General features: G+C 46.7%; 3 protein-coding genes across 3 annotated transcripts; all 3 read left to right on the top strand.

Annotated features, from left to right (window-relative positions):
- Positions 1-2,141: 2,141 nt before the first annotated feature.
- Positions 2,142-3,742, top strand: LOC103997275 (WRKY transcription factor 22-like). Its single transcript, XM_009418444.3, has 3 exons — positions 2,142-2,583; positions 2,688-2,801; positions 2,893-3,742. The coding sequence occupies exons 1-3, from the start codon at positions 2,156-2,158 to the stop codon at positions 3,494-3,496; spliced, it is 1,146 nt and encodes a 381-aa protein (XP_009416719.3). The 5' UTR covers positions 2,142-2,155; the 3' UTR covers positions 3,497-3,742.
- Positions 3,743-7,271: 3,529 nt separating this feature from the next.
- Positions 7,272-13,263, top strand: LOC103997017 (respiratory burst oxidase homolog protein A). The gene is made up of 15 exons (XM_009418138.3): positions 7,272-7,351; positions 7,524-8,332; positions 8,417-8,576; positions 8,661-8,709; positions 9,154-9,267; positions 10,140-10,562; positions 10,634-11,017; positions 11,106-11,201; positions 11,284-11,399; positions 11,493-11,660; positions 11,744-11,903; positions 12,004-12,201; positions 12,284-12,412; positions 12,489-12,567; positions 12,652-13,263. The coding sequence occupies exons 2-15, from the start codon at positions 7,666-7,668 to the stop codon at positions 12,759-12,761; spliced, it is 2,853 nt and encodes a 950-aa protein (XP_009416413.2). The 5' UTR covers positions 7,272-7,351; positions 7,524-7,665; the 3' UTR covers positions 12,762-13,263.
- A 2,341-nt stretch (positions 13,264-15,604) lies between these two features.
- LOC103997016 (uncharacterized) lies at positions 15,605-16,502 on the top strand. The gene has a single exon (XM_009418137.3). The coding sequence runs from the start codon at positions 15,660-15,662 to the stop codon at positions 16,341-16,343; it is 684 nt and encodes a 227-aa protein (XP_009416412.1). The 5' UTR covers positions 15,605-15,659; the 3' UTR covers positions 16,344-16,502.
- Positions 16,503-16,529: the final 27 nt, after the last annotated feature.

Below are 16,529 nucleotides of genomic sequence, written 5' to 3'. Positions count from 1 at the left end.
TTGGCAACCCAACAAAGACAATAAAGCGGAAAGATAAAAGCGACAAGAACATCAGATTTACGTAGTTCGGTCAATTGACTTTGACCTACATTCACGGACGAAAGAGGAGCAAATCACTACTATAAAAGAGGGACTATTACAAATGCTTTAGAAAGATATTCCTAGACCATAAAACATCCGAAAATACTAAACAAGAAAAAACCCAAATTATAAGCCCAAACTATTTAATTGAGTGTGGACTTAAACTTAAAGCAAACACTTAGGTTTTTCTTGTGGTGCTTCTAACTTCAAAGCCCAAACCCTTCTTTATAGTTTCAATAGGAGATAACAAGTCTGATTTTCTCGATGTAAGATTATGGGACTTGCCAAACTAACAATATGAATATCACCTCCGCAAAATATGGATGACATATCACGAGGGTCATATGACTATCTCCTAAATATCATATGATTACCAAGTTAATACTATACCATCGCCCAATTAACATATGATTGACATGTGATCGATACATCATTAACATCTTAGCATAAAAAATTTATTATAAAAAGACTCATCAAATAAATTCTTATATATTTTTCTAATATTATTTAAGTCATCGATCAAAATTTTCCAACATAAAACTAACTTAAGCATCAAATAAATATTTATCAAGAATATCCTTAATGTAATTATGTAGGTTCAACTGAGTTCAACATCTCTAGAGTTGACATGATTCAACCCCATTTGATGTTGGATGGGTTTAATATTTTTGGGATCAAACCAATATGTTGTCAATCGAGATCAACTTGTGATAAAATGTACAATGAGCCTCTATCGACTCTAAATTTACAAGGAACAAATAAATTATATTCTAACAAATATAACCGTTCCTTTCTATAGTATATGTTCTTTATGCTTATGCAAACATAGAAATCCCTTTTTATGCTCACTAGCCACATGAATCAACAAACAAGTAGAGTCTAATATATATATATATATATATATATATATTGCAGAAATACGTACACTGCTAAGTAACATTACAATCATCCGACTAAATTTTTATTATTCCATATTTATTAGGTTCGTCTTAGACTGTGGCAATCATTTGTGGTACAGTTGCCGATATATATTCTTCTTTTTTTGGATGTATCTGAGATCTTTAACAAGCATCTTTGAGAAGGAGGACACATTTAGATCAGTGCTTTCCATCACCCAAGTGCCGAGAGAGAGAGAGAGACTGATGGTATGATGGCATCGGCATGAGTCAATAGCGTCGACCACCCGCCATGGGCTTTGTTGGCGTCTGGTGATGCAGAGCGAGCGAGAGAGAGAGAGAGAGAGAGAGAGAGAGATAGCCATGGCTGCGCTGCGGCATGCAGTGGAGGTGGGCCGCAACCTACTCACTGCTCCCTAATCCTACATCCGTAGCGTGTGCAACTCCTTCCTTTTCTTGAAAAGCCGACGTCCCACTATTCAGCGGAAGAAGATATTTATAGATATTTTGAGAGGGAGAGGTGAGCATAAAGATCACTCCCACGCTTCCCAACAACAACAACAACAAACCCGGTTGTACAGCCGGATCCGCACGTAAGGACCATATTGGATCCCGCTATGATTCGGAAAGCCTGTGCAGGTTGTATCTTTTAATTATGACCGTCCATCTACTTGGATTGCGGTCCCATCCAACCGATCGCTGGATCGACGGTGGGATGGGGATGAAAAATGTTCTCGTAAAGATCAAATTACAGCGCGGGAGTGGCGTTCTCTCGCTCGCCTCTCGTCTGATAGATAATGGAGTCTGGACGCTGGAATTGGATTGGTGGAGGGAAGCGAAGAGACGACCTTTACGATGAACGAAGACAGAGACAGAAAGGGTAGTCGATAGATCGAGCGAGATATCCTCGCTCCTTTGACCTTTGGCGAAGTCAAGTTGGCATATCCAAAGGTGTTCTAATTAAGATGAGGTGAGGAGATAAAAGGAAGGAGATCGTCGTGATCCGTTGCCATTTCCCGGCTGCTTTTAGCCCCACCACCCACCACCATCACTGCCACTGCCACCACCACCACCACCATCACCACCATTGCATCCACCGTGACCACCACCATGCCCCGTCGGTATAAATGCCACGGGTAGATCCCAATGCCATACAACTCAATTTGGAAAAGGATCATATGAGAACAAAGTTAGCGCCCCATCTTCCACTTCGTTTCAGCTCGCGTTTCATGGACGACAACGACTGGGATCTACGCGCAGTGGTGAGGGGCTGCTCGGCCACGGCGGTTGATCCGCCGGATCCCTTCTCTTCTTTTCCTTCTCCTCTTCCTCAAAAAGGAGGAACGGGCGAGTTCTTTGGCTTTCCTGATCCGATGGAGACGCCGACCGCCCGTCACCAGCTGGAGGAGCACTGCAAGTCCTGCATCAAACCCCATCATCAACGGCAGCTCCAACCACCACCTCCCGTCCCGAAGCCGAGCTACCCTTCCTGCTCCCCAGCTGCCTCTGTCTTCCCTGCTTTCGCCACCGCTCCTCATCAATTCCAGCAGCAACCTCGGCAGCCTCATCCCCCGGTCTCCCGAAACCCCCTCCGTTCTAAGAGAAGGTAGCCTTCTATCTGCTCATCTCGTCTAATCCCACCTGCTCTCGCTTTATATATTATCAGAGAAGACAACACAAAGGAGTGAGTTTGGGGATTTGTTGCACCAGGAAGAACCAGCACAAGAAAGTGGTGTGTCAAGTACCAGCTGATGGAATCTCTCCCGATATGTGGGCTTGGCGGAAGTATGGACAGAAACCCATCAAAGGCTCTCCTTATCCAAGGTAAGGCTATAATCGAAGACATCATCTCCTCCTTTTGCTTCTCTCCGATCTTTGATGATGAGACTCCACTGGGTGGGTTGGGTGTGAGCAGAGGCTATTACAGGTGCAGCAGCTCCAAAGGATGCCAGGCTCGGAAACAGGTGGAGCGAAGCCGGGCGGAGCCAGGGATGCTGGTCATCACCTACACCGCGGAGCACGACCACCCCGTCCCCACCCACCGCAACTCCCTCTCCGGAAGCACTCGCCAGAAGTTACCGCATCCCAGCTCCGCCGCCCAGCCGCCGCTTGCATCTTCTGGATGCAGGGGAGACGGAGAGAATCCGCTGTCACCCGGCAGCCACCCGTCCTCGAGCCCCCTGTCGTCGCCGGCTGCCGCAGCACCACGCGCGAACTCGGTGGCGAACGAGCTGTTTCCCCGGGGTCGACCTCGGATACTAAAGCACAGCGAGGAGGAGGAAGAAGAGGATGAGCTGACGGTGGGAGACGTGGAGATGATGGGCGAGGACGACATGCTCTTCCTGGGCATGGAGGTGATAGATGGGTCGACGACCAGCACCGGAACCACCAAATCCCCGGGGAGGGTGTCCGTCAGCTCCGCCTTCTTCGCGGACGATGGTGGCTTCGAGGAGTATTTCTTCCAGTCAACTTGGCTGGCTAACAGCAATGCAGCGGCGGCAGCCGGCGGTGGCAGCTGAGCGTTCCTCTCGTTCCGGTAGCTACCTACTTAATTTTGTTTAGTTTACTTTCATGTCTTCTCTCTTTTTCCGTGAGGAAACAAAGAGATGATCTCTGTACACAGACACAAATCTATAGCTAAACAAGAAAGCAAAACTGATAAGCTTGCCAGAGAGTCATTTCTGAAAAGAAGCGTGTCATCTTTTGTTCTTCATGGTTGCATCAAGAGAATGCTAATAGATTGGCTTCCTAATTGTACATGTCCATATCTTTCTGCATGCCCTATCGTACATCAAATATTGTTCTAATACTACATGCTTCTCTTGGATCTTTGCTCCTATGATCTAAATCTTCACTTGCTCATAGGTTTATGTTGTTCTACAGGGAAAGCTTCGTGTCACGTATTTTTCGTAGCTTCCTCAAATAAATTATATAGTGAAAGAAATCTGATGAAAGACTTGAATTGCTTGCAAATCTATAAATCGAACTCTTGCATTCGATGCTGATATATAAAATAGTAAAATAGCTGTGAAGTTCAATAACTTGTTTATTTTGTTTTGGAGGAGCATAAAAACTTGCACTGAAGTTGTAAACCAATTCCGATATATGTAGTCGTATTGTTTAGTGGTTGACAACATGAAATGAATCTCTATCTGATCGATCTCACGTATCAATACAACATATCCAGTTTGCAGTGCCAACTTGTCATCCTTCAACTTATCATCTTTTGGATTTGGTACACGAAGAGCTCCATGTTGATAGTTCAAGGTCGGGAGGCTTGACTTAAGCAACCACCCAACTTCAATGCGGCTGTCACCACCATCAAGTCAAGCAGAGAGATGATGACAGAAGTGGGAGTCGGCTGTTTCTATCTTCCAAGTTACAATCGACTAAAAGTTAAGCTAAGAACACCACAGCACAAATGCAAAGCATTAACTTTATGGCTTGGATCTCAATGTGCTTTTCTAGGTTTTAGATCATTTGCATGCACTTCTTGCTGGAGCTGCAGAGCGTGAGTGAGACAATGAAACTATGGTTAGCCGACAAGGCAACCTAGGATGGATGGAACTGATATGATTCTCTTCGTTCCAGTTTCGTCTACTGGTCCGAGTAAAATACATCTTAATGTCTTATACTTCTTAGACAAGAATGCGAAAGGGGGAAATCTCAGATAATTGAGCTGACTTTTTGGAGGATCACGGGGAAGAAGCTTCAGGAGTCCTGCTTTGGAGTACACGCCCGCGCTTGCCAGGGCGCCGTCCGCACCATCTGCCGTCAGGGGGACAAACGGCCTCCCCTTGCTGTCGTTCTTCGGCGCTATCCATCTCGTAAAGAACCTTCTTGACGGCCTCATAGGTCGCAAAATGCACGGCCATGAACGGGGTGTAGTGGAACGCTTTGATCCCTTCGTCCCTCCTCAGTCCCTCACCCTGCGACGGTGGGTTAATATTCAATACAAGGAAAGTTCATAAGATTGGATCATAACATTAGGAGATAAATATCCTAATTATGGTTTCCTAGACTCTCTATTGTCACATGTGGACCTCATTAAGATTGGATCATAATATAAGTCTAGCTTTCTTGAGGAGTAAAGATTTACGCATGAAATCAATGATATTGGATTCATTCAAAGTATATGGGCTTGGGCCTCACACAGGGTTATGGGCCTATGATGGGGACGACCATGGTCAACCCTTGTTTTTTATTCATTACTCACGTGGCACATTTAGATCCCACGGGCCACAGGAATGCAGTTATCCGTAGGAAACAGACGCGCACAACGCCAATGAACGTAAAGCCACTCAAGATAATTTGGTGTGTATTCATGCACGTCTATGATTGGATTTGGTGTCCCTTCGTATCCGAGAATCTTCACAGTGAGTTGAGCATGACTCCAACCGATCGAGTTCTTCTGCAAGGAGAGCGCTCGGTGGCCTGATGTCCGCTAACACCTCTCTCCTTCTTCGACCTGTATTCGTTGATAACAGTGTTTAAATAGGAGATGATATATATCGACTTCAACCTTCGGAGCATTGGAGGACTAACCAACCAAGGAAAAGAAAGCTTTGTTTACATCAACTTGCAGGACTTCGGAGCTCCTTCTAGTTTGTTCTCTCCGGAAAACCCTTTCTTTATCAGCAAAAAGCCGATCCGGTTAGCTTGTTTGATTTCCTGGTTATTAAAGTGGTTAGATCAGAAATCGGACAGTGATGTCGTTTAAATGAACTTGACGCCGCCTCGTTCGACTAGTGATTTTGTTCTCCTCTGAGAGAGAGAGAGAGAGAGAGAGAAAAGGATGATAATAAAGTTCAAGCATGTACTAATCTCATTGGTATATATGGAATACTGGCGTCAGCCAAAGGTGAATCCAAAAACAATTGCTTCGAGCTTTATCTTGCTGCCTCAGAGGCCAGAGAAGACTTGTGGCCAAGCTAGACTGCGACGCCGAGCTTCCTTCGTTCGAAGTCAACAAAACCCACCAACCTTGGAGAATGACACGGTCGACGATGGATCAGTAAGCAGAGGGTGCGGGTGAAATGAATCGTCATCTGTCATGTCTGAATCTGTTCCATGGAGATCACATCTTGTGAGGTTGTTCCCGTTCAACTGGAGCCACAAAACTCCTCGTCTCTCCCTTGGCTTCCTGCAGGAACTGCATCAGGGAGTGAAACATGGATTCGTTAAGACGCTTTAACTTGTGATGTTTATGACCAGTCGGCGTAGTTGATGAGCCTGCAGAATACAGTGTGGCATCACCATCAGCAGCAGTCGTTTTTGATGCAGACCACTTGGGTTGTTTCGTTCGTTTGCTTTTGTGAAGGGGTATCAATTGGGAGGAGGTGAGGCTTTTGACTGTTTTGGCTCTCGAAACCACAAGACGAGTGGGAGAGTCGCTTTTGCCTATATGCATCCTTCTCGAGAAAGCGCAGCTTCACCCACCCTCCCCTCCCTCTCACTTCCTCTATACTTTTCTCACTTAATTCTTCTGCAAAAGATCAGTATTAATGGATCTACTCTGCTGTTCCTTCGAACACGGCACGCAGATCGCACGTTTCAACGTATACTACTTGACCAATCATCGCAGTGGCAGAATCTTTGTAACACTCCTATCTTTATGCTGTTAATCTCAAGACTACAATCTCTTACGCAGTGTAACTTTTGACTTCCATTGGCATGGGCACATCATAATATATATATAATCCTCGGTGGCTCTACCAAGCATTACCAACCAAAAATTCTAAGGATCTAAAAGAAATGGCTATCTGGTGTACGTACACGTGAAGCATATGAGAGCCACATGACATGAGGAATTTTCTATCGACATGTATGGGTCGATGATCATCATGTCGTATGCTTCCGCCATTGTGACATTAGATAGGGTTTCATTAAATCGTCACTGTCTCATGCAGGTGAGCCACCGGGTTTAGGCAAATTTGAAGCATATGAAAGTACAACGGGGAGTACATCTTTTCCATACAAACATGTCTTTGGCAGGTGGACCAATGTAAGGCTCGTAGACTTTTGCAAACCCTCTTCCTGCCTTCCAATGTAAGTTTTCTCGTAGAGATGTATTAAGTACTGGAGAGGCTCTTATCCCACTAGCAGGCATGATTCTGCACTTCAACTCTGCCGATTCTTATCCCCTTATTTCCCTCCACTTTCCACGTCTACTGCCATCACCCACGACCATTACATTACATTACATTATATGCACTGTAGCCACCTACTATCACTCATTTATTATGACACTCTCCTAAATAAATGCCCAGTCGTTGCTGCATGCCTTGGTTAAAGCCCACCCCCTCTCGGTGCTGCCATCAGAAGAGGCCTCTGTGCAATCTCGCTGCAAGTTGGAAGGAAGAAGATGGCAAGAGGTTTATTCCCTTCCCTCTCTTTCCTCCTCCTCGTCAGATCACACGGTGATCTCTCCCTGTCCTTTTCCTCGCTCTCCTTTAATTTATTTGTGTGGCTTCGTCATTGATGAGTATTGAGTGCTGCTCTATATATACCGCTCTTTAACTCCCTTCTTTTGGCGTCGACGCGTAGCGGTGCCTTTTCCGAAAAGATTCCAAGCGCGTTGGGCGACGCCTTTATAACAGTCGTCCTCTTCTCCTCGTTGATCTCCGAGCCATACAAAAGCCTCGCGGCCCCTCGGTCCGCTCCGAGGTCCGAAGTCGAATAGCTTGGGATGAGAAGCTCCGCGCGGCACGAACGGCGATGGGCGTCGGACACGGTGCCCAGAGGGAGCGCGATCAGTGCCGGCTCGTCGCCGGGGACTTCTGGGAAGGCGCCGGACGAGAGCGAGGAGGAGTTCGTGGAGGTGACGCTCGACCTCCAGGGAGACGATACAATCGTGCTCCGCAGCGTCGAGCCGGCCTTCGTGGCGGACGCCGGGTACCTGTCCGACGCCACCGAGTCGGCTGCCTCGCGATCGCCCTCGATCGTGCGGAGCTCGTCTCACCGGCTGCGGCAGTTCTCCCAGGAGCTGAAAGCGGAGGCGGTAGCGCGGGCGCGGCAGCTGAAGGAGGACCTCAAGGCCGAGCTCAAGCGGTTCACATGGGGCCACGGCCCGTCGCGAGCGGGTGCGGCCGCGGCCTCTTCCTCCTCCTCCTCTGCTGGGATCGTCGGAGCTGTGTCCCCAGCGCTGGACTCCGCCCTGGCCGCCCGCGCGGCGCGGCGGCAGCTAGCGCAGCTGGATCGGAGCCGATCGGGCGCTAAGAAGGCCCTCCGTGGCCTCAGATTTATCAGCGGGAACAAAGCCAACGGCGTCGATGCGTGGAACGAGGTCCAGAGCAACTTCGATAAGCTGGCGCGCGACGGCTACCTCTCGCGCTCCGATTTCGCCCAATGCATAGGTTTCCCTCTCCACCCCTCACTCCTCTCCTTTCCGCAATCAACCCGACGATTCATTCAACTAACGGCTGGCATGCCCGAAACAGGCATGAGGGACTCCAAGGAGTTCGCATTGGAGTTGTTCGACGCATTGACCAGGCGGAGAAGATTGAACGCGGAGCGGATCGGCAAAGAGGAGCTGCACGAGTTCTGGTGTCAGATCACCGATCAAAGCTTCGATTCTCGCCTCGAGATCTTCTTCGACATGTATGAACAACTTCCTTGTCATTCTTTCTTCAGAATCATCTTTTAACCCATTCCACTATCGATCCCTTCGCTGTGTGGCCTCAGGGTGGACAAGAACGAGGACGGCCGGATCACCGAGGAGGAAGTAAAAGAGGTAAATGCCCTCCGTCAGATCTGCTTTTCTTCTTCCTTGAGTCGTGAACATGCGCAACGTGGGAATGTCCTAACGACTTATTTTAAGCTTTTTTTGATATTTCAAATTTGCTCGACTTTCCCACCATCTTTAATTTTCACTTTTGTTTTCTGGTAATTGAACACACATCCAACCCATACGAGTTGTTGAGCGAAACCGTCACCACCAGAACCAACCACCCGCACCTGCCGGTTCTCGCGGCACGCCTCAGCCGCCCAACTTTCCGTTTCGTTTGTATGAACGTATAAATTTGTTAGGAGGAAATAGTGGGGGGATTGTGAAAAGAATATGATGAGGTAAACGGCTTCGAGCGGTAGTCGGTGAGGGGTGTTTAGGTCAGTGAAAGCAGACTTTGATGCTGGGAATTGTTTGTTCTTTTTCTAATGGAGCAGCTTTCATGTTCAGATAATAATGCTGAGCGCGTCCGCAAACAAGCTGTCGAGGCTGAAGGAACAGGCTGAGGAATACGCAGCTCTAATCATGGAGGAGTTGGATCCCGAGAGACTCGGCTACATCGAGGTGCGAACCCACGCAACCCCACTCTCTCTCCTTTTTATGAAAGTTGTGGATATTTCTTTGCCTGTTTGTTTTTTTTTATATGATCCACCAAACGTATGCAGTGTAGAATAACGCTCGGACACGCCACGTACTGTTAGGCAACGACTAATATACCTTTTCCGTCGCATAGCCTCATTGCCAATTGCTGCCCACCACGTAGTTATGCGGCCGTCTATTGACCTGTAGCAATATAATTATCCTTAAAATCTAATGAAATGATACAATAATAATAAATCGAGCAAACTCTTACACTTGTGGAAAATTCGATGTTGGGGTCGAGTTTGATCGAAGACTAGTGTGTTTTTTATTTCCTTTTTCTGGTGGGGGCCATCGACGAACGCCATATATCTATTTCTAAAGCAGCCTGGTTCCAAAATTACCCATCCAAGTTTTTGACTTCTCGGAATACTCCCTTTACTTTATTTTGTTGGCGTATTCTGGTGTGAGTCGTCATGGATGTGTACCCGCCGCGTCCACTTCTAGAAGGCCGAGACCACGTCAAGGTTGCCGTCCAACATGATCGGCATGCGGCTCGCGTTTCTACCACAACCACCTCCTGCTTTCTCATCGCCATTCCGTGGTGCAGCATCGCTTTTCCTCGCCATCGTAGTGGTTGAACGACTGTCGACCGTGACACCCCCTCCCCTCCCCTCCCCAAATCCATGTCCCGTCAGCCACTGCCTTCTGCTGGTGGCTGTGTAGCGAAGAAAACCGTGTTGATAGAAATGAAAAAGTATCGTTCTCAATAATTGAGCTCGACTAATAAACTAATCGAAGCTTGATTCGCATTATGTCCTTTTCCAATGTCTGAAGGATTGTACCTGGTTTGGCAGCTCTGGCAGCTGGAGATGTTGCTGCTGCAAAGGGACACGTACCTCAACTACAGTCAGGCCCTGAGCTACACGAGCCAGGCACTGAGCCAGAACTTGGCTGGCCTGAGGAAGAAGGGGCCCATCCGGAAGCTGAGCACCAAGCTGGGCTACTACTTGGAGGAGAACTGGAAGCGGCTGTGGGTGATGGCACTGTGGATCGGGGTGATGGCCGGGCTGTTTTCTTGGAAGTTCATCCAGTACCGGAACAGGTACGCGTTCCAGGTGATGGGGTACTGCATCACCACCGCCAAGGGCGCGGCCGAGACGCTCAAGTTCAACATGGCCCTCATTCTCCTCCCTGTGTGTCGAAACACCATCACCTGGCTTCGCTCCACCCGGTTGGCCCGTGCCTTGCCCTTCGACGACAACATCAACTTTCATAAGGTCGGTTCGATTCGTGTGAATACTGTATCGATACTTCTCGAGTCCGATTTAACTGTTTTAATGCGATTTAGACGATAGCGGCAGCCATCGTGGTCGGGGTGATCCTCCACGCCGGCGTCCATGTTACCTGCGACTTCCCCCATCTGATCTCGGCCTCGCGTGAGAAGTATGCGCCCTTAAGCCCTTACTTCGGAAAAACCAAGCCCACATACTTGGATCTAGTACGAGGCCTCGAGGGCGTGACTGGCATCATAATGGTGGTCTGCATGTTGGTGGCCTTCACGCTCGCGACGCACTGGTTCCGCCGAAGCCTGGTGAGGTTCCCCAAGCCCTTGGACAGGCTGACCGGCTTCAATGCTTTCTGGTACTCCCACCACCTGTTTGTCATCGTCTACGTGTTGCTCATTGTCCACGGAGAACGCCTCTACCTCATCCACGAGTGGTACAGAAAGACGGTAACATTCTTACATTACGTCAGGTCTTTGATTTTTACGTTGTTAATGAGTGCTTGGAATGCTATGCATACTCTGCTCCGTGATGCAGACATGGATGTATCTTGCAGTTCCTCTTCTGTTGTACGTTGGGGAGAGAAGCCTAAGAGCCCTGAGGTCCGGCTATTACTCAGTTCGGCTCCTCAAGGTAGCTCACTGATTCCGCAACAGTAGAAACTAGCATAGCGTTGCAATATTCTGCATGATAACTGGCTTCTGTATGTGTTCAGGTCGCCATATATCCTGGCAATGTTCTCACGCTACAAATGTCGAAGCCCGTAGCGTTCCGCTATAAGAGTGGTCAGTACATGTTTGTTCAGTGCCCTGCCGTCTCGCCCTTCGAGTGGTAATCCCTGAGACGCCAAACCATTATAATACATATGTGCATGTAAGAGTTCTTATTTATGTGACACTCTTTCTATATACTTTTCTATCACAGGCATCCCTTCTCCATTACTTCAGCTCCGGGGGATGACTACCTAAGCGTCCACATAAGACAACTGGGTGACTGGACACGAGAACTACGACGCGTGTTTGCGGCGGCCTGTGAACCTCCGGTGGCGGGAAAGAGTGGCCTTCTAAGAGCCGATGAGGCCACCAAGAAAAGGTTCGTGGGAAACATACTTGTAGTGTTAGCATGACGTTCACAGTGATGTCTCAGAGCCGGTGCTCTCATCCCTCTAATTGCAGCCTGCCCAAGCTTTTGATAGACGGGCCTTACGGTGCTCCAGCTCAGGACTACAAGAAGTACGACGTTCTTCTGCTCGTCGGCCTTGGAATCGGTGCCACGCCTTTCATTAGCATTTTGAAGGATCTCCTCAACAACATAGTCAAAATGGAGGAGGAAAACGTAAGCGCCACCACGCCTTTCATTAGTCCATTTCATTGATTCGTGCAGCTTCCGAAATATCAGCTCTTTCCAAGTATCTCGATTGCCTATGTGCTTGCAGGAGGCGCTCTTGGACGATTGCCCACCGAAGCCACAAAACGGAGAGCGTGTCGATTTGGCCACGCTTATGAGGGCTTCGCGAAGAGTAAGGTGGACTCTCAGAACCACCAATGCATACTTCTATTGGGTGACACGTGAACAAGGCTCCTTTGACTGGTTCAAAGGAGTTATGAATGAAGTGGCCGAGTTAGATCAAAGGGTAAGCCTACAAACTCTCCTGGAACTCTTGATATGAAGAGCTCACTTATCAGTCCTCGCTCATTAAAATGGGATCGAATTAGGGCGTAATCGAGATGCACAATTACTTGACAAGCGTGTACGAGGAAGGAGACGCTAGATCGGCACTGATCACCATGATCCAAGCTCTCAATCATGCTAAGAATGGCGTCGACATAGTTTCGGGCACCAGAGTAAACCCCATGCTCACTTTGCGGTTTATGCTAACCTACCGAATCTTGTCATTCTAAGTGTTCTTGTCTTTTGAAGGTGCGCACGCATTTCGCGAGGCCGAATTGGAAGAAAGTCTTCTCTAGGATATGCTCTAAGCACCCTTACGCCAAGATAGGTCAGTTGCAATTTACTGCGGATCTTATCAAGTGTTGAGGCTTTCTTGTCAAGGCAGACGCTTACTCTATTGTCTTGCGCGCAGGAGTATTCTATTGTGGTGCACCGGTGTTGGCGCAGGAGCTTAACAAGTTGTGCTACGAATACAACCAGAAAAGCAGCACCAGATTTGAGTTCCACAAGGAGCATTTCTGATCGCATTACTTATCCACACGGTATATAATAAATGTATAGCCTTTTTTATTTTATTTTATTTATTAATATACAGATGAGGAGAGAGAGAGAGAGAGAGAGAGAGAGAGAGAGAGAGAGAGAGAGAATTTCTAGAAGTAGATGTAAACACGTCTTGAAGGAAAAAAGGTTTTCATGATTGACCACTACAAGAGAGAGACAGGTGCGCCACAGCTGGAACAGCTAGTGGAGGTAGCATTCGTGGACGGGTGCGATTGGTTAAACAGCAAGTGGTGGTGGGACCGCCACTGGGATCCCATTGTGGCAGGTTGGCGTCCAAATGGTTTTCCTATTCGCAGCAGTCGATAGGGAGTAGAAGGGAAGTGCGATCTTGTTGTACATTTCGTATGTGATCCAGCCCAGCTATGTAGGTTACAACGGTGGTCAGTAAGTATTGGGTAGTGCATGCATGGCCTGTTGCGATTCCATCCGTCTCATAAATCGTCCGACATTGCAATTTCTAGAAGCCAATTGTTAATTTTGAGTTGATGTTCAGCTGTGCTTCGGTTGTTCATAACAAGGGTTTGGGCTTCTAGAAGCCCATAAAAGGAAACCACCGGTCTTCACCCGACTAAGGCTGTGGTCATCAGCACTTTCGTCGGCAACGGCGTGACCGTTCTCACTACAATCGATCTATTCCAGATCACTCCATAGTGGCTACATTCCTCTAATCAGATTAGTTTCACCTTATCAAATCTGTTCAGATCAGAAGGTAAACAACAAAGACCACTTCATCAAATCTGATTTATTTGATCTCTTCCATATTTGATCTATATCAGATCCGCTCCACCTCATCCATCGGATCTGATTCGTTTCAAATTTGATTGAATTTGATCAGAATGTGACATTTCATTATGTTTAATTTGCTTGATATATTACAGATCTCTTCCTTCAAATATCCATAGTATTCGACCAACAACATATTTATCATCAATATGTCTTCTTTCTTAAGTTATGACACTACGATTGGTTTTTTTATCTAGAAACAATAATTCTTCTTAATCTACTAAGGTTATATCCAATATCATTTTAATTCTCTTCCAATTATCCAAAAATGATAATTATGTATTCTAACAAGTATAGTTCACTAAGTTATTTTTTTAATTATGTATTAGGCTACGTCAATAGCTCCCTCAATTGTTTATCTAAAAATATTTAAATACTAGAAGAACCAACCTTAATAACAAATCATAATCATAAATTACTGACTTATTCTACAAACCATTCAAGCCTTAATTACTGACTTTATGACATCACCAATCTCTTCATGTGGTACTGTAGGACCCAAAGTTATAAATCACTTTCGCTAATCATTCTCAACTCGCATATTAAGGCTTTTATTTATCTTAATGAAAATAATTCAAGAAAAAACTAATATTACTAATTATATGTAAAATTTAAAAGTTATTATATATGATTTGATTTTAATATGTCATCCGTAAGTAATGAAAAAATCATTGTTCATATTCTTAACAGTTTAAAAGACGAATATAAAAAATTAATAATAACAATTCATGTGACTTACTAATTTCACTTGTATGATAAGTTAATGATCAATGAAGTGTATCTACGATGAGAAATGAAAAAGACGGGACCAACTATTATAGCTTAATTCAATAAAAAAAATTTAAGAATACAATCAAAATAATAAGATTTTAAACAAATGATAAGACAAAATAAACACAAGGATAACACTTAGAGCCATCATCTTCTATTTCACTATCAAAGCTCCAACTATAATAACAACTTTAGCACAAACAACTTAGAAAATAACTTCAACTATAATTATCAACAGTTCTAACATCCAACAATAATAATAAAAGATCATCCGCCAACTATACGACAAAATTGAACAAACAACGTAAGTTTTTCGATCTCTGATCCAAGTGTAATGCACACAGCATCATAGATGATGTTTTTGTACTTTTCTCAACCAAATGATACCGAGATACAATCGAATATATATATCAATAATTCTTCATCAAATCTGGTATAATTAACATAATCCAATAATATCACTGAGCCTGAAACAACAGACGAAACCTTGCCTGATCCCTCCCGCCTTCGTCTGCTACTTCTTCGTCCATGCCTTCTTCCTTGCTCCTCCGACTCACATGGCCTCCATCGTAGGCGACCGCGACATCAAAGGTCTTCCAGCCACCCTTTCTTTACATGAGATCGCCTGCTAACTGCTGCACTCTTAACGAGCTCGTATCCCTCTGGGAGAAGAAGAGCGGCAAGATCCTCGACAGGAGCTACGTCCCTGAAGAGAAGCTCCTAAAGAAGACTCAAGGTATATGCTCGCTACCTCGATGCAGATTTCTCCATTCCCACTCAACTTGCTGCTCGCTGCAGCTCGCTCGGTCTATATAAATGGAGAACAGACCAACTTTGAGATTGATCCAGTTGTTGTGGTGGAAGCTTGTGATGTTTATCCGGAAGTCAACTATGTCACCGTTGACGACTTCCTGACCAAGCTTGTTGAAGATATGCATGCCGCTATTCACTAGCCTCTCCTCTTCCTCCTCAAAAATACTACGCAAGATGGAATTAAATACTTACAGGTTGAGGTGGACTCGATTAGAAATGTATCCTTTCGTGGAGAATTTTCAATGTAGTTAAGACATTATTAATACCTTTGCGCGTACTTCTGTTGGTTTTAACATCAGTCTTCTATGTACATAGGAAAGGTTATATAACGAGTTAAAAAGAAACTTCACCAACTCAATAGCATTTAATTCAACCAACTATTAACTCCGTTCAACCGTCTTCGCCCCAACTAATCCAAAACAAAGAATCGAGACAAACGCAATCAATAAGGCTCACAACCTTCTTCTTCTCCTCCTCTTCTTTCCCCAGCTCATGGAGAAGAAGGAGCAGACCAAGCCCGTCGCGGTGTCATCGCCTTCGGCGGACGCCACCGACGACGCCGCTGCCATCGGTCGTTTACCTGGGCGGCGCCTCCGCAAGCGCCGGTGCGCCCTTTTCTGCTTCCTTTGCTGCGCGGCGTCTGCGGTCATCGTAGGCGTCGTGGTGCTCGTCCTCTCCTTCACCCTCTTCAAGGTAAAGGACCCAACGCTCACCATGAACTCCCTCGTCATCGAACGCATCGACCTCGACTTCGGCACCGACCGGAGCCGCCCGCTGTCGATCAACGCCACGCTCGACGCCGACATCTCCATCGAGAACCCCAACATGGCCTCCTTTCGGTTCGGCAACAGCACCACCGACTTCTACTACAGCGGCGAGACCGTGGGCGTGGCCTACGCGCCGATCGGGAAGGTGCCCGCCCACCGCACGGCGCGGCTGGGCGTGCGGGTGGACGTGCTCGTCGACCGCGTCGCCACGCAGCTCAACCTCACGATGGGCCTCCTCAGCGGCACCCAGCTGCAGCTGACGAGCTACACGGACATCCGAGGGAGGGTAAGCGTGCTGGGCGTGTACAAGCGCGACATCGAGATGATGCTCAACTGCAGCATCACCATGGAAGTGTCCATCGCGGAGCAGCAGATAACCGGCACCGATTGCTTAGCCATCGTGAAGTGAAGAGCAATTGCAATCAGCTGTGTCTTCTCGCCGATCGTTTCAATGATTCAGTTGACCGCACTGGAGTAGCCTAATAATTACTTCAGCTTGTTTGTCGTCACATTCGATTCATTTGTGTTAAGCCTTGTTTGTATAAATCTGCTTTGATAGTTGTTATTACACTGGGCCGTAGACTAACGAGTCGGC

The sequence above is a fragment of the Musa acuminata genome, chromosome BXJ3-9 (genome assembly GCF_036884655.1).
Source record: "Musa acuminata AAA Group cultivar baxijiao chromosome BXJ3-9, Cavendish_Baxijiao_AAA, whole genome shotgun sequence".
In the NCBI taxonomy this organism is placed as follows: domain Eukaryota; kingdom Viridiplantae; phylum Streptophyta; class Magnoliopsida; order Zingiberales; family Musaceae; genus Musa; species Musa acuminata.
Note: the sequence above shows the minus strand (reverse complement) of the source record. Positions and strands in the feature narration are given on the sequence as shown.

What these genes read in the sequence shown, in the direction of transcription:
- LOC103997016 (XM_009418137.3), top strand. Translation starts at nt 15,660, where the DNA reads ATGGAGAAGAAGGAGCAGACCAAGCCCGTCGCGGTGTCATCGCCTTCG.
- LOC103997275 (XM_009418444.3), top strand. Translation starts at nt 2,156, where the DNA reads ATGAGAACAAAGTTAGCGCCCCATCTTCCACTTCGTTTCAGCTCGCGT. An exon ending in CCCCTCCGTTCTAAGAGAAG is followed by an intron (nt 2,584 to 2,687) that starts GTAGCCTTCTAT and finishes TTGTTGCACCAG; the next exon opens with GAAGAACCAGCACAAGAAAG. An exon ending in AAAGGCTCTCCTTATCCAAG is followed by an intron (nt 2,802 to 2,892) that starts GTAAGGCTATAA and finishes GGGTGTGAGCAG; the next exon opens with AGGCTATTACAGGTGCAGCA.
- LOC103997017 (XM_009418138.3), top strand. Translation starts at nt 7,666, where the DNA reads ATGAGAAGCTCCGCGCGGCACGAACGGCGATGGGCGTCGGACACGGTG. An exon ending in ACGAGTGGTACAGAAAGACG is followed by an intron (nt 11,018 to 11,105) that starts GTAACATTCTTA and finishes TCCGTGATGCAG; the next exon opens with ACATGGATGTATCTTGCAGT. An exon ending in GCCGTCTCGCCCTTCGAGTG is followed by an intron (nt 11,400 to 11,492) that starts GTAATCCCTGAG and finishes TTTCTATCACAG; the next exon opens with GCATCCCTTCTCCATTACTT.